This window comes from Vanellus vanellus (genome assembly GCF_965231255.1).
Source record: "Vanellus vanellus genome assembly, chromosome: Z".
In the NCBI taxonomy this organism is placed as follows: domain Eukaryota; kingdom Metazoa; phylum Chordata; class Aves; order Charadriiformes; family Charadriidae; genus Vanellus; species Vanellus vanellus.
In genome coordinates, this window is record NC_138908.1 from 4,495,769 (window position 1) to 4,519,011 (window position 23,243).

Below are 23,243 nucleotides of genomic sequence, written 5' to 3' on the forward strand. Positions count from 1 at the left end.
CAGTAGGTGTTCTCCACTAATGCAACAGGAGCTCCTTCTCTGGGCATAAGCTGAGATGTAATGGGCAAGACAGAGCTTAAAGCTAGCACATAATGGAAATCTGTAAATATTATATATTTTAATATATATAATAAATATCATATTCTATGCAATAATACTCTTAACTGTACAAATTAATGTAACTTCAGGGAACTCAGGGAAGTTATATTTATTTACTTGTGATCATCAAAGGTAGCCAAAAAAGTTGAGGGGAAGAAAGCAAAATTGAAAAAAAGTCACCAAGTCAAGACATTAAATCACTACTTACAAAATATATAAAACAATGCAATGCCTATGCCTGGTCTTGTAACAGAATAAAACTGCTGCCAAATGAAAACAAAATTGGCTTTTGCTCCTAACAGCTAAGGCCAATAATGTTTCCTCAGATAATTTTCTGGGGATAAGTATTTATATTGTTCTAAAACATCTGATAATAATTAGACATTTATTTGTAGTTTTCATAAGAGTGATGAAAGCGGAGGAGACAGAAATAGTCCACTAGAAGGGAGCTATAAGTATCTCTGTCTCTAAGTAAATGAAGGCCTGCTTGAACATGGGAAGGATAAAAACAATATTTAACACAGAATGTTTGGCCCATTAATTTCCAAGGGTTTTGAGTCCCCAACACTTTGCTTTGCACAACATACCACAGCTTGCAGAGCGCACATCTAACACAGTGTGTGCTGTGCACTGGCGGTTTCCTCTCAGGTGAACCATCTGCCCTCTTTGGCAATTGTGCTTAAAGGAGAAAAGACAGAGAAAAAAAAAAAGAAAAAAGGCAAAATGTGGCAAGCTGCATATGCGTTAGAGTAAGGCTGCGTCTATGTTAGTAAATTAGCAAATGGCAAAGAATGTACCGACGCAGCAGGAGGTGCTTATCTCTGCCCTGAATTGTTTGAACCGTCACTGGCATGCTTTTGGCACTGGCCAAATAACGCTCTCCAAGATAATTTCTTAGCTCTGTTTGGTAGTTAGCCCAGGCCGGCAACAATTCCCGATTGTCAGTTTATATGTAGTCATGATGGTTTTGAGGTTGAGAAAGCTTAATAGTGTGGACATGGACTGCTCGGTGGCCTCAGATGGCCTCATTTCCTAGGCAAGTTTAATTTACTAATATAGATATTACGCAAGTGCATCATAAGCTTTAATGCCCATCAGGCCTAGCTGGAATAGATATGCCCTGTGACTTACCAAGAATGACTGGGGAATCTGCAGTAGGTTGCAATTCTTGGGGAAGGACAAGTAAGACTGTAACAACATTTGGGGAACCAGAGCAAAACTGTAGCTGGAGACTTACTATGTAATACTGATGCTCATACAGACAATCTTCTCTCTCTAACCTTCAACTGCTGAGGAGAAGAAATAAAAACTACTATTTTCCAGATATAGTGTGTATCGTGCTGCAAAGCAGAGAGTAAACTGACTTTGCCCTGATAAAATTGCCTATGAAGCACTCTGTAAATAGATGTAAGTATATCCAGACAGTAGGTAAAATGGTGAAAATGAAACCATTACTACAGAAATTAGGAAAATAATTTGCTTAACTAGTTTAAAAACATATTTTTAAAATGACAAAAGGAAAGCTAAGTAACTGTTTCAGCAGTATTTGTATGCTTCAGTGATGACTAGTGAGACTGGTAGCCAGAAGAGCAACCAAGACTGGAGCTCTTTTGTGCTGTACTAATGTAGAAAAAGAAGACTGCAGCCCTTGAAGGGTTTGGTTTGTACAAGGAAGAAATGCAGAGCATAATGATGAAAGTAGACGAACCTGTTGAGGATTGGCAAGACCTTCAGATTTGCATTTTTACCCGTGTTTTAGTTTAGATAGCTCAACAGAGATTGGGATTAGAGTAAATTGAGAAAGTAGAGACAATATTGGTGTCATCAGCTGTCTATCCGGGCTCAGAGGGCAGATTTCACAGATCTCATGACAGAGGTGAAGAAGACACTGTGAAAAGTGCTCCTCAGTGGGTGACACTCAATCTCACGTGGGCTGGCACTCAAGCAGGCAGGATCATGTGCTTGAAGCCACCAGTCGGACAGATCTCCACCACAGCCCTGAATGTTGCGATAACAAGAGACTCCATTCATGGAGGCTTATTCATGTCTCACATCAGGCTGGAGGTGGAGCTAAGACATCTATCCTCATGTGAATTCACTGGCTAAAATCTTTTGAAAAGGCAGAAACCAGCAGCAGCAGCTGGCTTCGAACTCCACGAGCAGCCATGCACTTCTGGCTTACATGGGATTTGGGAACCTCTTGGATCCTCCTGCGGCCAGTGAAGAGAATGTCTTGCTTCAAAACATACCTTCAGGCTGATAAAATGTTTCAGATTATGCTATGTGAACCTGTTTCCAAGGAGCCTAAACCTCAGTCGTGACATACACTGGTACTGCTTGTGCTATGTACTTTGTGAATTTTCCTTTGAATGACAAGCTGCACATGCAGCTAGTGAGCTGGACTTCAACTGTGAAAACATCTTCAGGAAAAAAAAGGCTGCTCCTGAAAGTAATGAAGAACATACATACTTCATCAAATGCATTTTTCATCATTTATTCTCTTTTTTCTATTCGTGAGACACAAACATTAGTATGTGTCGGGATCCCTACACAGAGCTAGCAGCGTGTGTAGCTTTGCTCCTTACCCACTGAACACATGGATTCCCAAGACACCTCTACTCCCCTTCCCACCTCTGCTTAAACCAATCAGCTCTACAGAAAATACAGCCCTTGGGGTGCACTTCAGCTTCTCCGCACAGGGAAGCGAGTCCCAGCATGCAGCCCCATCTGGGGAGCAATGCCAGCAGATCTGTCTGCTCAAGAGCCCTACCTGATCTCAGCCGTTGCGCTGTGGCCATCTCTTACAAACCCAGGCCACCGGCTCCCTAGAGGGTTTCAGAGTTAAATTAACACCTTGAAATAAGTCCCGAGGCATTTGTGTAACATATCCTTCACATCATACCCTGAGTTAAAATCTTGCTGCGAGTTTCAGTGGTGAACCAAAATGATTCCTCTATGTTTAGAGCAAAAGTATGTCTGCCTTTAGAAAGGGGAGAGGACAAAGAAAAAAACTGAAGGGATAACTGTAATTTGATGGCCAGCGCTGTAATACGCAGGGCACAGCCAACAGCTCTGGCCGGCCGGAGAAGAGACGTGGGCGGCACAAGGTCAGGGTGCCTCTGTTGCCTGACACAGCAGATTATCTGTCTGGCTCTCAACATACTCCCTTTAGGTCCTTGAAGACTTACCAGTACTATCAGCTGCCAAGAACAAAATTAAAATCTGTGATTTCCTCCCTTTGAAGATGTTACAAGGCTGGTCTAAAGAATTTTTAGACTCTTGAAGCTGATAAGATTTTTAAACGGCAAATTAAGGGGTACTTCATTTGCATTCAGGTATTTGAATATGTAAAATACTGTCAGGTAATTCTGAAACAGTTTTCTTTCTGTTCACAAAGGCAAGAAATGAATTATTTTAAAAACAAGTAAATTAAATATAGAGTTCTAGTGTATTTGAATGCCACTAAAGCCATAAACATTAGAGAAATTCAGACAACTGCCACCAAAGAAAACCCCAACCGATAAACCCACCAAACAACCAAGAAAACCTGAGCTGGGCTTTCTTGAGAGCATAATGAGAATCAGGTATTGCCTCTTCGCACACCTTCTGTCAAAATGGTCCATAATTTGGTTCTTTTTTGAGAGGGATTCTTGCAAAGGAAAATGGCGCAGGAGAGGATGCTGCCTTACAGTATGGAAACAGTCTGTCTGTTGAAAAGGTGTCACAAAACACCATCATCCCCTATCCCTCTCAAAAAAACCCAAAAAACCAAACTAAACAAAAGCCACAAAGAACCCAAAGACTGGTGTGCATCTAAAGTTCTTGTATTTGTTACCCGTCCCTGAGTAGAACTTTGTTTCTTTTAAGCCCCTCCAAGCTAAGACAGAACCTTTAAAAGAAGTAATTTACCGTGTTGGTGCATTTAACATGATTTGGGATCATTCTGGTTGCTAAAGCAACATAAGATGAAATTAAAGCTTTCCCTTTTGCATTCCACACCTTCTAATTTTTCTCCATGCAATGAAGTCATCATAATCATGTACCTTTGATCTTGCAGTCATCTGTGACACTAGATTAAGATGTCACAAGTGAACAATTACGACTTCATGGAATGAAAGAAAAAGAAAATTAAGCCACATAAAGCAGGGTTTTGTTTTAAACAGAAAAAAGTGAAAAAATCTTTCCAGCTGCATTAAAGGAAGACGGAATCATTACTTGAAAAATCATATTTAAAAGCCTTGGTAACTCTTGAAACTCTTCTCTTGTCTCCTGGGGGAGGGGGCAAGCATAAATATTTTAACCACCAACTACAAAATATTTGAACTAAATATAGAGTAACTGTACTTGAAGGGTGTTGTGCTTCTGTACTATTCTTGTCTTTGTTTCCCTTTTTCGCTTGTACAGGCTGTTCCACCACCAAACTTTGAGATGCCAGTTTCTATCCCAGTGTCCAACCACAACAGTCTGGTATACAGCAACCCAGTCAGCTCTCTGGGAAACCCCAACCTTTTGCCGCTGGCTCATCCTTCTTTGCAAAGAAATAGCATGTCTCCTGGCGTGACACATCGGCCTCCGAGTGCAGGTAACACAGGTAGGCTCTGTTCAATCCCATCCCTTTAAATGCTCTTTTATCAACTGCTTGTGTGCCTTAGGTCACTTTAAACTGTACTCTGAGAAACAAGAACTCTGTTTTTACCAGTCATAACAGTTTGTCCAAAATTGCTGTGTTGAAAAATCAAAAGAAGAGCCAAAGGAGTTTCTATTCCCAATTTAGAAAATAAAAAAAAAAAAAAGTTCTGGAAAAGGCTGAATATTGACTAAGATTAAAGGAAATCAATAAAGGATAAAAGGGCGGACAATTTGCTGTTTCATAAAAAGGCAGCTTGTCTACTTAATTCATGCAAGAGCTCACTATACCATAAAGCTTAAGGGGGCAGGGGAGAAAATGGAGCCAACGCAAACAAGTTGAAGCAAGTCAAATAGGACACTCGTTACTTAAGTCATCAGTCTAGAGGCTAAACGCAGAGTTTAGTATTATATATGCGTTCACAGGTTCCTTGATGGGTAAATGTTAGTTGAGCTCTGTACTTGAGTGCCTTGTATAGTAAGAGGCTGTGCTTTGCTCTGGTGATGATGAGGGCTCACCTCTGAATAGGATAAATGGGGATTAAGTTCATTCAATCTGTCTGGCTGAAGCAACATCAGGATCCTTAAGTATACCAGGTTCAAGGAACCATTTGAGGTACCCAAGTGCAAAGAGAAGTTTTAAAGATCCTTAGAGTGAATGTCTGTGAAAGGCTGAGGAAATTCAAATGAAAAGCTATGTAAACATACGTTATAGCTTCTGAGTTACGTTCTGGTACAGGAACTTTCAGTCTCTTCCTCCCTATTCTATGTGGAAGCCTTTGCTTTTCTGACTGATACAGAACTAAATATAGTTTTCAAATGAAGGACTACTATGTACAACTTTCAAATATAATTTATTTTTCATATGATGTGTAAGTATGAAAAGAAAATAATGGAATGTTGTGTACTACATATTTCGTTTGTCCTTGAACGGCAAGTATCTTGCAGGGGTAACATTAAACCGTTTTATGACTGTGGGTCTGATCCGATGCCCGTTGAAGTCAGAGGAAAACTGTGGTGGGTACTGGACCAGGCTGTTTGAAGTGAGAGAAAAAGTTTCAAATGTTTGCCTGTTACAATTTATCGTGCTCATTTGTAGTATTTCGTTTCAACCCCCTAGGTGGCCTGATGGGTGGGGACCTCACAACCGGTGCAGGCACCAGTGCAGGTAAGGAGAAAAGAATTTATATTTATTTTTCCAAGTGAACAAAGGACTTCCTTCAAAGGCTGAGTCCTAAAATAGCTCCGTCCTGGAGGTGGGATATTAGAAAGTGATTGGCATGGGTTTATTTCCCCAGGCTGGGGGGTGAGGAGTTGATATTTGTGTTTCTCTTATTAGTAGGAAGAGGCTTGTTTTCAGTCATGTCGAAAATCTTGCACCTCAACAAATTCCACGGATACAAATGTCTGTTTTCCTTCACATTAGCTGTTCCATAAAAACTTTGGGGTCCACTGAATAGCCCTGCTCAGGCAAAACTCCTACTGAGGCCAGTGTCAGAAACTCTGATCCTTTTTAAGTCACAGGGAGGTTTTTTCCATTGACTTTAGTGGAATTGGGGTTTTGTTTTATGAATTTAAGCTTGAGTAAAGATTTCGATATTGAGTCTATGGTTAGACTTCAGTCTACCGAGCAGAGATTTGATTTCAAGCCCCTGCTTTAAGACCATTGCTAGTCAGCAGAATCTGTTAGCATTTACCTAAATAATCAGTAATTAACTTAAGCTTAGTTTTATGTATTTACTTAAGTGCTTTGGTACACAACAGGGAAAGGATTTTCAAAATACCCATGCAGAGAAAAAGATTAGCCCCTTTAGTCCTGCTCCCGTAGAACTAATGAGAATTGTACTTGCTAAGGTCTGTGTTATCAAAGCAATGTTGTCAGAGTAGTCCCCTTTGCTCAGTGAACTCAGTGGTTTGTTAGCAATGTCAGCAATGTTGCATTATTACAAATACGGATTACAAAAGACAATGGCAAGATTACTGTTTCAGTTTGAGAAGTAAACACATATGTTTGAAGAAAATAAGCTGAGTGGTAAAACATGGAGCACATCCAATTTTGCTGGGTTAACTGCTCTCAGAAAGAACCGTATGGAAAAATAGTTGGAAGATCCCTTTTGTGCACTATAAACCAAGCCTGATATATATGCCGATTCTGACGTTGTCTCATAAAATAAATTATAAAGAAATTCTGGATACAGTGATCTTTCCTTTCTTGGCTCTTCTCAGCCTGCAATAGACCACCCCCCTTTTATCTTCACACATAGATGAGTCACAGATGTTTGTGTGATGCATTTGTAGTAAAATTGAAACTGCACAGCATTGTATCAGAAAGGCACTCTAAAGGCATGCTGAAGCTTTGAGGGGTCATTTTGTATTAATTTAGGAGTAGAGAAGGCAGACCACGGGAACTTAGCCATTAGTCTCCTTTGTTCTCAAAAAAAGAAAGCGTGATAGAAAATTACAGTTTTGTTAATTATCTTTTGTCAGCCTGCGAAACTCAGCTAAAGAAAGATTCATTCTGGCGATGTTCGCATTTCATCTCACTTTAACCTTATGCACAGTAGAAACTTCAGGAACGGCAACGGAGGGACTCTGATAGAAAATTGATTGCCCTATTAAGGGGCTCCCTCTTCTGGCTTATTAAGAAATGTCATTGCCTCGTTACTGGTTTCCCTGTTCCTTTAAAAAGACGCTGGAAAGTAGTTAGTAAAGGAGTCAATGTTTTCTTTTAAAAGGCACGCATACTAAAATAAAAGTTCCTCTACACATACATTTGCCTTAATAATCCTTGTTCTTAATAAAATCTGTATATCAATATGCCAGTTGAAAATTTATGTTCTTACTAAATACATTTTTTTTCTTGGAAATATATTAAAAGCATATATAAGCATAGGAAAAGGAATAGCTTGATTATTTACTCACAAATTAAGAATTTGTATTTCCTGGGTGCAGTGTTATGCATTAAGCTCTCAGGCAATGTAACTTTGGAGTAGGCAATTGATTTGAGGGGCATATATATGAGGGGCATTGCTAGGAATGCATCATAAATATTTAATTGTATGAATAGTCTTTGTTCTTTATCTGGCAATAAGAGCTTTAAACACCATTAAAGAAGTGTTTTCTAAATCTCTTAAATGCAGAGCAGTCGGAAGAATCTGATACAGGGCTGAAGGAAGATGAAAAAGGTCACTATAAGGTTGAATCCTCTGCTTTAGTTGCATCATTCCACAATGGCACTATTTTGGACAGTCCTCTTTCTTTAGGGTGCAGAAGAATAAACATCAAAAGTTCTCTTTGTTCATCATTCTTCACAAGAAACAGAGACCTCTGTGTTTTTTTCTCTTTGGCATCTTAGAAGCTGGTAGCATGATCATGTGGTTTAATCTGTTGGGGTTCATATATCTGGCCAAATTAGAACATTATGAATTTGCATTTTTCTGCAGTGTCTGAAAATAGCATATATTCAAAATAACATAGTCCAAGAAGAAGAGTCTAAAGAGCTTCATTTCTGCCATTACGAAATGAAACTACTTTTGATTGCTAACTCCAGGCCTCAGTTTCTGCACTACTTTAACAAATTACATTATAACAAATTACATTTTAACTGCAATATCAGAAATGGAAAAAAATTAGTTAAGCCTGTGTTTTGAGAAGTATGTTATTTTGTTGGTTTGGATTATTTCAAGTAATAACCCTGAAATCATCCACAATTTACCTTGGGAGTCAACCCAAGACATAAATAGAAATTTAAAAAGCTGACTATTTCTTTATTACCCTACACAACTAAATACCATTGGTGATATTTTTAAGTTAAACCAAGGTTATCTCAGGTTTGTTAAAGTAAATTTGTTCTTAGCCAAACACTAATTGAATAGTTTCTATCATGTGATATTAGCAACTGCCAACAAAATCAGAGTGAACTTCACATTTAGTAGAGTTGCTGAATTATAAATACAGCAATGTCTTTGGCACTATTCTCTCAAACCAGAGGCTTTTGATTGAAAGAGAGAACAAGAACTTTTTAGACCCAAATCAATATGATCTAAAACCATTCTAGATTAAGTGCCATGTTACATGTTTACATAATAGACTATGTGAAGTTCTTTTAATTTTTAGGGACCACAGTATTTAACAAAACCACTTAACAGTAACTTGACCACCTACTTGCTGTAGGTGCCCCTGCTCTGGCGGGGGAGTTGGACTAGATGATCTCCAGAGCTCCCTTCCAAACCTGACCATTTTGTGATTCTGTGACCAGAAATGAATAATGTCTACGAAGTTTTAGTACTGTAAATTATCTGAACACAAGTTTTATTCAGTGGCTCAATATTTATGTTGAAAGCCTGATAAAAAATTAAAATTTAAAAAATATTGCAGTTGTTTTAAAATCAAAATACAACGGTACTGGGGGATGTCTTTCTTTGCATCTGTACCTTAAACTTTTGATTTTCAAACTGAGTTATATTTTTAGATTGAGTTATATTTTTAAATTTTTTTGTGTTTTTCAGATTATGAGATTTTCTATTTCATAATTAAGTTTTCTTTGGAATGGAATAAGCCCATCTAAATCAACAGAATTCCTTTACATTTTAAACCACAATAAAGAATAAAATCAAAGGAAAAATTCAATCTCAACTTTTAAATCCAGGATGGATATAATAAAAAATATACTTGCTGTAATTGTTTATTCACTTCCTGTGATTTGTTTATTTCACTATTTGATTTCTGTACTGCCTCCATCTTAACATTAATATTAAACTAAAGGATCGAGTTATTCAAAAGTACTTGGGACTCTGTAAATGCTGTCAGAGGGCCTAAGTGTTTGTTCTCTTTAAATCAAACTACCTTTAAACCTGTTCTTTAAAGTCATTAGAAACTGAAAAGTTCACTAATGCATTTTGAAAAATTCATCCCATGTCTTTTTAATAACTGAATCCCATATTTACCTATAAATCAGCAGCTAGTCATTTCCTTCTGGAAATTAACCACAAGATAACAGTTGCCTTCTCATCTTCTGAGGGGTGAGGTCCAGGGTCTGCCAGCCAATATCATAATTTGCTGGTGCTTTCCTGCTACTTTTTCTTTTCTTGGTCGTGTACTGACTGTGGGTGAATGTATTATATATTCTGCTGGAATTTCAAGCCACATGGGAATATATGTAATAGTAGGGTTTTTTTAATTTATAAACCCTCGGGGTAGAGGCAATCTGGATTGTATCTTCTCAAAAAAGAGTGATTTACTAAAAAGAAGCAATCTGCCCAAATAAGCCTACAAGCAGTACCAAAAATAAGCAAGGATTTCAAAGGCACCTAGTTGCATTAGTGTCTTTTGAAACTATAAATATAAATAAACAAACTAATACTATAATAAAAAAAAAAATTAAAAATTAAAAGGTTACATAAATATTCTCCACTGTGCCCTGAAATCATGCTTGTCATAGTCAAGAGAAGATAATTCTTAGGCTGCAAGCATGGAATATCTTAAATAAACAAGTGAGCTTAGAACAATGATTCCCGAACCGCAGTTTATGGGCAACCTGTGAGGAGTGGGTTTGCCAGGGAGAGAGCACGATAAGTTGCTGCCCTTCCCTTATTACTTGATGAGTGCCGTCACCCACAGACCTCTGATCCAAAGACTGGGCAAGATGCGGCATTAAAGTATAGTAAACAATAGTTCCTGTCCAAGAAAGTTCACAGTCCAAAAGAAAGAACATGCAGTCATTCATAGCAGAGTTTGTGATGCAATAGTGCCAAATCCAAACAATAAGAAATCATAAATTGGCAGGTTGGATTAAAACCACGGAGAGGGATAAGAAATGAAAAACATAACAACTCGCATTTTCTTTTCTCTTTTTCCACTCCTATTATGCCATTAAGTGCTCCTTTTCCAAGCTTTACTCTATATAAGGAGGATATATTATCTTTTTTTCAGTGTTTTAAGGGAAGTACCTACAGGTAGAAGATTTGTGATAAAGCAGGAAGAACCCTGGAACTTGCTTGACAGCTCTGATACATAATATGAAGGAAATAGTCTATCTAACAGTACCTGAATTTTGTATCTGTCTAGGCAGTCAACACAGGCCTTTCCAAAATTCCAAAAAGTCCTATTTCTGCCCTAAGCAGCTCTTCTGTTTTATACAGATTATTCGGACTCTTTTCATACAGATAAAATCATGTCAGTGAAACTTTAAGAATAAGTTTGAAAGGGTAGATACTGCTGTCTGTGTAAAAATCAAAAAAATCTTGTAATGGGTATCATGCGAAGGTTGGATGCGTGTATTTTCAGCTAACTCATGTGACCTCTTACCACTGAAGAGAACCGCATAAACACATTCTGAGTAGACCGCAATGAAAATCTATGAGAATTTGGCCTTTATTAGGTTTCCACCAGTTGTGTTAGTGCTGACTTAGTAATTTATTTAGTTATTCTCTGTCCCATCATCTCTCTAATCAGCAGTGTCTCAATATTTGTATTTATAAAAAGACAGCTTGAAAGGATTGAAAGGGAGAAAGCCCTAAGTTCACATGTAATGAACAATTAAGTGAGTCATACAAACTGTGGTTCTTTGTAAGTGGGATTTTAAAGACAGGCGTGATTGACTTCTTTTCCTTTATGACAAGCAGTTTCAAATGTTCCTCAAGAATAATTTGGATTCTTTAGATAAAATCCTTTTCCTACTGAAGTATGGGGGAATTTTATGCTTTACTTCAGCGAGACAGGGATTTCGTTGTTTTTTTTTGTCTGTACATTCCTGCTCATTAAGACACCGCTATGTCTTCTGTTGCACAGTGAAGTTCATATTCTTGTTCAAATTCAGAAAATATAAGAAGGCATTGCAAATTAGCAAACATCTGGATTTCATGCCTGTCCTGAGTCCTGAAAGAGGTAGTTGATGCCTCCTGGATCTGGAATGCAGCAATGAGTTTGCTCTGAGAAAGAAGGCAAGAAATGCATTTAACCTCTTGAAGCTGGGACTGCAGCCACACATGGAAGCTCCTGGCAGTATTAAGTTAATGTAACCCCTGCCCTTTAACTTTTAACGAGATTCCACAATGATGATATTCAATCCATAGATTCCATTTGTTTTCCAAATCTCTTGAAAGTTGATTTTTCCTTTGATAACAGTTGGAACAGTTTCCCAGAAATAAAAGCCACAGGAGACAGGGGTAGCTAGTTACTGACCTTTTACGTGCAACTGCTTAAATTTCAAAACAAATCCAAGTAGTATTATCTATGTGCAAAACGCTTTCCTGTTCTGTATATATCTATTCTAATAACATTGGTAAGTTAAAAGTATAAGTACATATCATTTATGTTTAATATATGTAGTCCTGAACCTTTCCTGACATTGGATTTTAAATTATGCATTCTTCATTTTTAAATAATGTGGATTTAACAAAAATCAACAACTTAACTTAACTTTAGCTACATGATTATGAAAAAAAAAAGTTAACAGTTATTTCTAAAATTTCTTTGGGAAAGCAAGAAAATACCTTTTGAAATAATGTGTTCAGTTTACAATTGGAATTACATCTTGTCTTGAAATATTTTTCATTAAAACAGCAGTTTTCACAAAAATGATAATTTATTTCAAACCCAAAAAAGGAAATTATTTTTGTTATCGGGAAGTAATGTATTAAAAGCACATGACTTGTCAAAGGCTCTCACTCAGGCAGTCCGAAGGAGAAATAAGTCTTCTACCTTTCCCAGGCTCATATCTTTTCCCTATATGTCTTCAGAAAAGTTTCTGTTTTTCAGTAATGTACTGAACATAGAGGGAGTGGGGAGGGAGCACTGCGCAAGGTCGGGGACATGGCGCTGTGCCTGCTCCTCCTGGCAGCAGCTGCAGAGCCAGTGGCAGGGGCAGGGTGGCTGCTTTACCATGGTAAGCCACTTTTAAGTGATTGTATGATCCTTGACATTTTTTTTGGACCTTAAAAATTTATAACACGCAGGAGTATGGGTCTGGTGCTCATTAAGCAATGCCCATGTGTTTGAACTATATATCTGTAATATTTATAAAGCGCAAAACGGAAGACCACTGTGTACTTTTCTTAAGTGATTGTTCTCAATAATTACAACTTAGTTACTGTGCTGATTAGGTGAAGCTTCAAGCCAAACAAGATAACTTGAAATATATGGGGTTTGAGATGAGCATAGCTATTGATAAAGAAAAATGTTAAAACAAAATAGCATTGTGGAAGTGCAAACATACCATCAGAAGTAAAGAGAAAGATATTATTTCTGCATTAAAGTTATATGCTCTGAGATTCCTGAAATGAGGTGCCATTAAAGAATTATGAAAGTAAATAGTAGGATGCTACGATCAGACAATGTAAGAAGATAAGCATACTGACAGTAGTAACTGTACTGAAAAATTTAAAAACCACAAACAGTACCTGCACTTGGATTGCTTATTGCTCTGTTTCTTTGCTGAGCAAAAAATGGAGGAATAAGGATGATCATTCTTGAAGAAGGAAGAGCGGTCCCCCTTCTCTTAGTGTATAACAAATTTGCCTGTGAGTGAATGTACCCCTGTTCCAAAGGTTGCAAGGAGGGAGTCCAGGGTGGTGCTGAAGTGTCTGCCTGCAGCTTAGGAAAGCTAATGGCAGTAAGAAATGTTTTGAAGGGTTGCTCACAGTTCCTTCTGTGGGTAGCCACAGGCTAATTCTGTAGACAGTCAGGTGCCACCTTTACATTTATTTTATTATGGCGTGAACTCCTAGACTAAAGTGGGGGAATACTTAGTGCGAGAACCGCTTTAGAAACATTTGAATATGGATCTTATTATAGCACAAACACATAACCGCAGTGTTGGTGATCGGGTTAGTTTGCCATGTACTTAGTTATGCACTTGACTCAGCAGTAAAGTATTTGCATGAAATGTAATGGTCTGTGATACACAGGTCAGGTTTCTGTTCTCATGGACGTTCACTCTGCATCTAAATGAATTCATCTATTTCTCCATTTGGCTGAAAAAGCATCTCAGATTTCTAGCCTGCTTGATTCATGGCATGTCCTTAGATTTCCAGAAATGTTTTGTAACGTGTTCGGCATTGTCAAATGGCCAAAGAGCCACTTCTTTACTTTCAGCTTCCGCTGGAGAAGCATCGTCTCTGTCCCAAGGGAAATCTAAGCCCAGTTGCTGCAGTACATGTGCCCTTTTTCAGCAGTAGTTGCGTGCACCTGCAAATACTCCATATAGAGCAGATTTTAAGGATGTTCCAAATATTACATGGCAGTAGCCCAAGGGTTAGACACAATTTTGTCTACTTCATCCATGTAAACAGTTCATTAAGGTAGATGGCAGTACTTGGCATGAAGATTTGAAGAGAAAGAGCTGGGTTTTAATTCTTTCATGATGAGGAACGTGCCGCCAGGACACCCTGGGGGCAGCTGAGGGCCGGGAACGGTGGAGGTTCCTGGGGGTGGCAGGTCAGGGCTTCTCAGCTGGTACCCATTCCACTGTCCCAGCCAGGGAGCAGGTCAGGCGAGGGGGCAGCCGGGGACTGACCCAACCCTGGCCATCAGGCACCTCCATGGGGACGGGGATGAGCCGGGATGTCGGCCCATGGGTGGGGGTCCGGATCAGGCCCAGTGAGGGGAACCATAGGACTGGTGAGAGGACTGTTAATGACACTAAACTTAAGATGTAGTGATGAGACCATACTATCTAACTATGTAGGATCTGAGCCTAAACACTTGAGCCAGCCCAGAGACATAGCAAAACGGAAAAATACGAGCTGCAGAATAGAGAAGTAACTTTCTTCATAGTATACTACAAATATAAGCAAATCATCAACACAGTTTTCCTTGGGACATTTTGTGAGACCATTTACCTCCACTGCGGTGGAAGCAGTGGTTATTTTCCTGGTTTCCAAGATGAGATCTCACTAAGCCTAGAATTGTGCCATTTAGCTTTTTGACATGCAGGTGGCCCTTATGTACACCTAAATTGTGTACAATATTAGCAGTATTTTAGTGATTCCCAAATATTATCTTTTTTTTTCCGAGCACCGGACAGCTGTAGTGCCATTAGAGCCCTTTACATAGCTTTAGACTTACAGAGCAAGAATTTCCCACCAACAGTTACACAACCTGCACGGCAAAGATGAGTGAGTTAGAGAAATACCTGGTTATCAACTTAGTCTTATATTGTTGTAGGAATCTCAGCCTTTTTATTTACATTATTTCTAAACGGTTGGTTTCTAAAACCGTAACAAAGAGTTACTGAAATAGTTTTCTCCTCGTTCTCTTCCCATTCTTCCAAATATCTGTGAGCTCACAACACTTTCATCCTATTTCAGTCTAAAAAGCAGCTGATATTTCACAAGATGCTTGAGAATTCTTTCACACAAAGTCAGTAGTTTTTATATACCACATCTGTCTGAGTTGGCTCCCGGTAATTCAGTAAAGGCCCATTAGTGTAATGTTGTGGGAATGGGCAGCTACTTTAATGTAAAGATTTTATTTTTTCTGGGTAAGCATATCTGCAGATTGGTTTTATTCTACCGCTTGCAGTTAGTAGAGGTCAGGTACTGTGAAATGACTGGCATGTGACGTGTGAGCAAGAACCTTCAGTTATCTCTTTTAAAAATTATGTTTAGGTGAACACCATTACAGCTTCCGGGCATTACTGCGTTATTGTTGGTATCTGTTTTGTTGGGGTGGTAAACCATAGCCTGTTCCAACACTGTGTATGCATTAAAAAAAAAAATTATACATAAGACGTAAGAGAGAAAAGGAACGCTTTCACTGCCTTTTAATTGCTCTTAGGAACAATTACCATTCCTCCAGAAAGTGGGAAAATAAACTGAGTGAATAGTGCAAAACTGGGTGTAAACTTAGCAAAATTTCTATTACTGCATTGATTCTTTTATTTATTTTGAAGTGGAGGTAAATTGTAGCGTAGTTAGCTGTCATGTTTATATAGATTCATTCTAAAATTAGCATCCTTTTTGAGAAGCTTGGTTGTCAGTCATAATGTCATATGCATGGGATGTGCATTTAACATAACCCGGTAAGACACAGGAATCCTCCATGAAATAGAATGTACGTATTCTTCTTGGAAGAACTATGATATTTTCCACAAGTAAGAGCATACACTTGTTGGAAACTTGAAATTACCATTAATATTTATCGAAACTCCTTCAAGAATTTGAAAGCTCTTTTCCTATTAGAATTAATGGGAAGAAGGCATCCGAGGTTCTTAAAAATCTTAAATTCTCAACCGCTACGGTCAGTGAAAAGCATTAAAGTAAATGAGAGATCAAAGAAAGGACATATAAATTGTGTGTCTTGTTCTTCACTCTTCTAGGGCTACCATAGAGGTTTTTTTCATTCAGTATATTTTTATACCTTTGAAATCACAAATTAAAAAGAAGCAAGTAGGGACATGGCAGGTTCAAAACTTCAAGAAATCAAATTTTTCCAATTTTTCAAGACTTAAAGACTTCAAATCATGACAATGTTCTTCAAGAATGTTGAGAGGTATGGAAGTAAATTATTCTTTCCTCATTTGTGTTATCTTAACATGTGGGAAGTTTCCTGGCTTAAATGCTCAGTAACTTTTAGGGCAAACTCAGTTTGCCCTAACTTTGAAAATATCAAGAATTGCAGCCACTTTGCAATGACTGTAATACCAGTGACCAAAACTACACACCAGGTACAGGTCTTACTAATGGTGGCTGAAAGAAGAGAAGTAAACTTTGCTCTCTGTCCCGTCATGAATAAACCTGTGCCCTACTCGTACCCTTAAATTCTTAAAACATAGAAGTGACCATTTAAGAGAGTAGTACCTGAATTTGTAAAGTAGTTTAAATCGTAGTTTTCCATGAGTAGATGAATTTTTTTTTTTACTAATTCTTCTTAACTGACTAACTACTGGTGCACAAAAATAACTTTTCTGGATGTTTTTAAAAAGTGATATTGCAGGGATTAATCATGCAGTCTGTACTTGGGCAGAATTCCTTCTAAAGTCAATGGCACTTGTGCCTAATTGCAGAATGTGGGAACGTGCCAAAGAGGAGCATTCTATGCTCAGAAAGCGTTTGTCTTTATATTCTGCCATTAGTCCAAATACAAAGTCTGGCACTGCATTTCGTGACGCGTGCTGCTCCACTAGTTCTGTCTAGAAACAAGCTCTTTTCTGTGTAAAATATTTTTATTCTTTCAAGTCAGTATAACAAACAACATGAGGAAGAATTATTTTCTCTGAAAACTTCTTGAATTGAAAGTGCTGTAAATTTACAAATTCTGACATATGCCCTTTAAAACTTGTGCATCTACTGTTTTTATTTTCATTATACATTACAAGTTATATATGTAATGTTTAAAAATGTTCTATTCTAGCAAAAATATGGCTTTTAACCAAATAAAAATGTAAAGCCAACTTGCTCTAAAATCCATCTGTTTTTCATTTTCTTATAATCTATAATCAGGAAATCCATTCATACATGACATATAATTTTTGCGCTTTCAAGTGGATAGTGGAATGCGATGTTCTGCATACAGTCACATCTAAATTGATAATTGTCCGGGCAGAGTGTAATTTTAAAGTATAGGATGAAGGAAGGTTTAATTTGTATATTAGAAGTCTTATACATCTTTTTGCCTCTGAATGTAAATGAGGCCATTCTCTTCGGTGGATTTATTTGAAGGTGGGACAGCTGCCTCAGAGCAGGCCACAGCTTTCTGAGTAAAGAGGATACGGTTTAAAGAGCTGGTTTAAATGCAGACTCTTCTTAACTGCAAACCGCATGCATGCATTCATCATTGATTTTCAAATGATGGGTTTCTGTATCATTGGTTTAAAGTCCACAGTCTTAAATTCCTGAATCCACATTATACCAAAGAATAACAATTTGATGGCTGGAAAGAGGAATGGTTATTATATGGCTCCAAAATGCTAGCTGGCATAATATGCCATGAACAGCAGAAATCTACTGGTAAAGAGAAGATTGCAGTAGTTCTTAAAAATAATTTGACGTTCCAAAAATATAAATGTAAGAAATGTTATCAAAGTTCGAAATATTTTACATCAGTAGGTAAATAATGTAAAGATCAGACGAAAGTTTCTGAAAAGTTTGATTCTTTCTCTAAATTTTTAATTTCTCTTGCATTCTTTCTCTAAATTTTTAATAGAAAAATACATTAAGTAAAACTTCTGTAGAAAATGGGAGTTGTTTTTTCTAAGCGTTTCTGTTCTCTGAAAATCACACCCATAGAAACAAACATATAGGTTACAGTGCATGCTGTTTTGTTAAATATCTCAGGTTTTATGTTGTAGAACTAAAAAAAAACACACTGCTTCCTCGAACAGGTTCATTTTCACTCTCTGAACGAATGCTTGTCATACAACAGATTTCACAAGGCAGTCCTACTTCCTGTTGGTAAAATAGCTCCTGTATGAAACCAGCGCCAGAGAAACTCTACTGTTGCTTCAGTTTCTTCTGTCGATCACTTCTCCACACCATTACTGCCTTTCAGTGCTCAGTTTGTTAAAGATCGACTTTTTAAAGGCACTGTAGTTTCTAGAAGAAAATACTGTTGTGTATTTGAAATGCGCCTTCTAATTTCTCTGCCTCTCGTAACACACAGCATTAACGAGAGCATAATATGTAGCAAACCCATATTGAAAGTAAGTGCTCATTTAAAAAAAAATAGCCTACAGAGACAAAATGCAAAATTCTTGACAGCGTTCTGCTATTTTAGCTTGATAAGTGTAAAATACACTTTTTTTCATTAGCTCATTTTATCTCACTAACTGTATGATATTATTAAGGAAATAGACAACAAGATTAACTATGAAAAATATTTTAACACAAAATCTGTGAAGTCATCTGAGTGCTTCTAAGTTTTCATCCCAATTCCCTTTTGCAAAAGGCTTGGGAGTTCATTATAATAAAAAGCATGAGAATAAACAAGCCAGGTCAGACCTGTGACTACAGGTACCTCACAAATATGGAATTCAAGCACTTTGTGATACTTTTCCTGTGTCCTAAGCCTAGTGTTCACAGTTCAGGATCTCCCAGAGCTTGAAGTGGTGTTTCTGTATTTAATAGCCTTTGACAAGATATTTTTTTTTTCCATGGATTTGCTGATCTGATAAATACAATTAGCTGATGTGGTTGCGGATTAAAAACATGATGGAATGTTAGTCATGCTTGGACACACTTGATTATCCTAACTAGAAGACAAATCCACTTTCATGGATTGTCATTTTTATGCCCACCTCATAGACTTTATCAAATTAAGTTCCACAATCTGTTTATGTCCCTTAGGGCTGTAAACCACATTTCATGTGTGAAAAACAAAATTGAGATACTGAGTTCTTCACCGACTTTGGGATTACAAAGCAAATTTGAAGGTCCAGGGCATCTAACTCATAGGACTCTGCCACACTCACTAGCTTGTCTTCCCACGCTATTTCTAGGTTGTGTGTCGCAGCTTGCAAACTGTGTACAAAAGGTGAACCCAGAAGAGAAACTCTCCCCGAGCATTTGCTTTCTTGGTATTTATCCATGAAAGTTTTCTCCTTCTGTACTAGTTTTCGTACTATTCCCTCTCTATGACTGGGCAGTTTCTGTTCTCTCTTGAGCCCGTGCAGACAGAATTTCAAGGCTGCACTAGAAAAGTCATCTCTTTCCTCAGACTTTGTGTGGGTAAGAGGTGAAATTAGGTGGATGAAATAGGAAGGTCTTATTTTTAGTGGAGTTAGTGAAATGGTAGGTCAGTAACCTTACGGGTATACCATTGTCATTACTATATAGTGAGAGAAGGAAACCCTTTTCTAAAAAAGGCAAATGAAGCATTTGCCTGTCGGAATTGTTCCTGGGGCCTGCAGAAAGCAGCGGAGAGATGAAGATGAAAGATACGGTGGTATTTTCCAAATAAGGTTGTGCTCTTGCTCCCATTGACTTTAGTGTTGACAGAATCAGGTCCAAAAAGTGTGGTGAAAGAGAGCCAAAAACATTTAGGAATCTTCCTAGCCCTCCCCCTGCCTTTTCTGGAAATTATAGCCTTGCTATACTCATCCTTTGTTTAAAAACAAAACAAAATCATGACCTGGAAAGGGCTGAGTCAGGCAAGGCAGAATCCTCTGTAGTTGTCGAGAAAACAGAGCATAGCTTTGACATTTTTTTAAGCCATAAGATCGTCTGACTTTCCTGATTCTCTTGTAAGGCAAACGTTGGATCTTGGCTGCTTTGAGTGCGCAGTATATTGTGCTGCATACCACAGTACTCTAAAGAGAATCGTATAATTGAGTTAATTTCAGCATATCACAGAGATATCGGCTGCCATGAGAGAACGGTTGTTCCAAATATGGCATGTGTTATCTTTTCCTCTAAAAATACATTACATGGGACAGGTATTTACATTGAATTTTTTTACTGGACATTTTTAGTTTTCAATTGTAAGAAATAAAGTGGAGTTTGTAATCATTCTCTCTCTTTTTTTTTTCTTTCCTTTTTTTTCTTTCTTTTTTTTTTTTACCATAACAGGAAATGGATATGGCAACCCCCGCAACTCACCAGGTCTGCTGGTCTCACCTGGCAACTTGAACAAGAATATGCAAGCAAAATCTCCGCCTCCGATGAATTTGGGAATGAACAACCGTAAACCAGATCTCCGTGTGCTTATTCCACCTGGCAGCAAGAACACAATGCCATCAGTGGTAATGCATTTTCAAAGCTTTTCTTATGTCCTTCAGATAAGAGATATTGAGGAATTCCGAGGCCTGCTCAAGCAACTAAAATCAGCAGAATTACATTCCACATTCTTGCCCGTTTGGTCTTTCTGTCTAACCTTAAGGCTTGACATCAAGCTGAGGATGTAGGGAGAGCCTGTTCAATCGATTTTATGAAGTCATATTTACTTCCTCCCTTTTTTCTGTTGAGTTACAAAATAGGAACTGTGTCCTGCACAGTCTAAACTTCTGCACTCTCTTTCCTAGTAGCTGGAATAACCCTTTCCTGGAGTTGTTATAAAGGCTGAATTTAACCCTGAGTATTCCTGACCTACTATGTTTTTCTTAAATATTTAGCCACACAGACTCTCAGCAGATGGCAGATTAACTACAAATAAATTACTCTGAACTCTATCGCTGTGAGCTCCAAATTTTATCATGATAAGAGGTAGTAAATAGATAGAGCAGGATAAAAAGGAGCATGAAACTGCTGTATCTCCTGCCACGATTAATAAAATTTAGGCAGGCTGTTATGCTAGAGGGTTGAATCGTGAGGGTGTCATGTGCGTATCTTGTAGTTCCCTTCTGAAAGTCGGTTAGTGGTTGCAAGTAAATCTTTCATGAGTGATTTAACATTAAAAGTGAGCTTAATTTAAAAAGGATCTTGATGGTAAATTTAAGTGACACTATAAACACGTTTTTCCATTATGTAACAGACACTATTAAAACAACGTCCAAGCTGGATACTTTAGCTTGACGCATAATAAATTAACTTTGAACATGAAACTAACCCCCCCCCACGCAAATGTGATGCTGCCTCCTGAGAGGATAAGTAACAAATAGTCTCCTACAGGGCAATGCTCAAAGTCGACCAAGGCAGTGACAAGCTGTCTGCATCAAATGATTTATTCCAAGGTCCTTAAAACTGATACTTTCCAAGGGATTCTGTGAATGGTCAGGTCTCCTGAAACCAGGTACAGCAACACAGTCTGCAGCCACGAGGGCTGTGGAGGAAATAATGAATTCCTACAGAAAGCCTTGTTCTGAAAACTGGATAGATTGTCCTCGCAGTTGAAATAAACATCCTATGAGAAGGACAAAGAGGAGATCTGTGAAGTGTTATTTTGCCAAACTATGCTCAGAAGGTGCTTAATTTGCTGCCCTTATCAGGTGAAGCTATTCCCTAGGCTAGAAATCTGCATCGTGGTAAATATTTATATTCACTAATTTTTAATGCTCCTTTCCTATGCACTCAGTCTGAGGATGTTGATCTGCTTCTGGTAAGTGGTAGTGAAGTTCATCTTAATAACTAGGAAAAGAAAATCAGCTATTTTGTATGATCGATACTTGTGTAGGTGAATTGTTGGTTGAAATAAAATGGAAAACTTTACCATAACTATTTTGTGGACAAAAAGGTCATCACAAGTTTTGAAATTTAGCAATATGGAAGGCCAGATGCAAATACTCAAATTATGCATGCTACAATAAAGCTTTCCTGTTGCTGGTGTTTTGAGAGCATGGAAACTTGTGCTGTTGAAGACGGCACAGCCTGATGACATTTTTTTGTTGGCTCTCTGGTCATTTTATCCTGCCACTCACAGGATTAGAGTTCTCTAGTGCAATTTTTACAGTGCAACATCTAGTGCCCCGGAGTTAAAGACAAACGTGTAACTGCTGTGCTACCTAACGCTCTTGAAGTTTGTTTTATGGCACAAAAACGAAGTAGTCAGAGCACCATCTGCTGGTAAGAGCTCAGTGTTCAGCAATCTCGGGATGCCCTTCACTTTCAAAGCATAAAACCCAGTAGGACGGGGTTTGAGGTTTTTTCTTTCGCCCTTTTTTTTTCTTTTTTTTTTTTTTCGTTTGAGTGAAAAGGAAAACAATGGGAATAGATTTTGCATATTTCATTAGTTTTTCACACGATCTGATCTGTTCTTCTACCCACAATAAATGCAATCTTACTTGTTACTAGTTCAGTTACCTAGGAGATACTGATGTAATGGGTTACTATGGTGACAACTGGTCTCTTGAAGGCTTGTAAATGATAGGGTTGGCAGAGTTCATAAAAGCCACATGTTAAATGATTAATTTCTATAAATTTGTATCAGCCTGTATTTCTCGTGCACAAAACATACCCAGAAAACTAATACACTCGACTGACTTAAAACTAGTCAATAATATGTTTATTTTACTTACTTTAAAAGAATCAGAGGATAAATAACTCCCAGTCTGCTCAGTCATTGGCTACTCCAGTGGTTTCCGTAGCAACTCCTACTCTACCAGGGCAAGGGATGGGAGGATACCCATCAGCCATCTCAACAACATATGGTACTGGTGAGTATGGGTGCAAGCATAAAGGGTGGGGGAGGGAGCAAGATGCTGGCAAATGTCTATCTGAGTACTAATGAATTAGCAAATGTTTGTTGGGAGAAACTGAAAAATTCATAGCTGATGCGCTTTTGCACTTCATTTACTTATTCTGTATCTGTCATTAACTTGAGACATATCTATTTAAAAGTTGGCTGTTTTGTTCAAATGGAAAACTGCTTTGATAGTTTTCTTTCATTGGCTTTAATAAAAGCTGTAACTTAAAAGACACTTCTTAATCCTCTTAATGCAACAGGTAATTTCATGTAGTTGAGTGCACCTTACTAAAGTCAGGAGGGCAGTGGGAGAAACTTGACTTCAAAACACAGCTCAATAACTTTGTGAGCTACCACATAGTTACCTGGAAGGGACTGGAAATGAAGCCTCAAGAGATCCTTTCCAGTTCCCATTGCACGTTGCTGCTGCATAGAGCATGCTGGTGAATGGATCCAGTGCTCGTACA

The 23,243-nt window shown here is 38.0% G+C and overlaps 1 protein-coding gene across 13 annotated transcripts in view; it reads left to right on the forward strand.

Moving 5' to 3' along the window:
- Window positions 1–23,243, forward strand: part of MEF2C (myocyte enhancer factor 2C) — a 142,245-nt gene that overhangs the window by 105,396 nt on the left and 13,606 nt on the right. For all 13 annotated transcript variants that reach the window (XM_082497085.1, XM_082497076.1, XM_082497073.1 and 10 more), the window contains 4 exons: window positions 4,504–4,690; window positions 5,846–5,893; window positions 20,229–20,401; window positions 22,618–22,747. In XM_082497085.1, coding sequence (XP_082353211.1) covers window positions 4,504–4,690; window positions 5,846–5,893; window positions 20,229–20,401; window positions 22,618–22,747 — 538 coding nt within the window. The remainder of the gene's footprint in view (window positions 1–4,503; window positions 4,691–5,845; window positions 5,894–20,228; window positions 20,402–22,617; window positions 22,748–23,243) is intronic.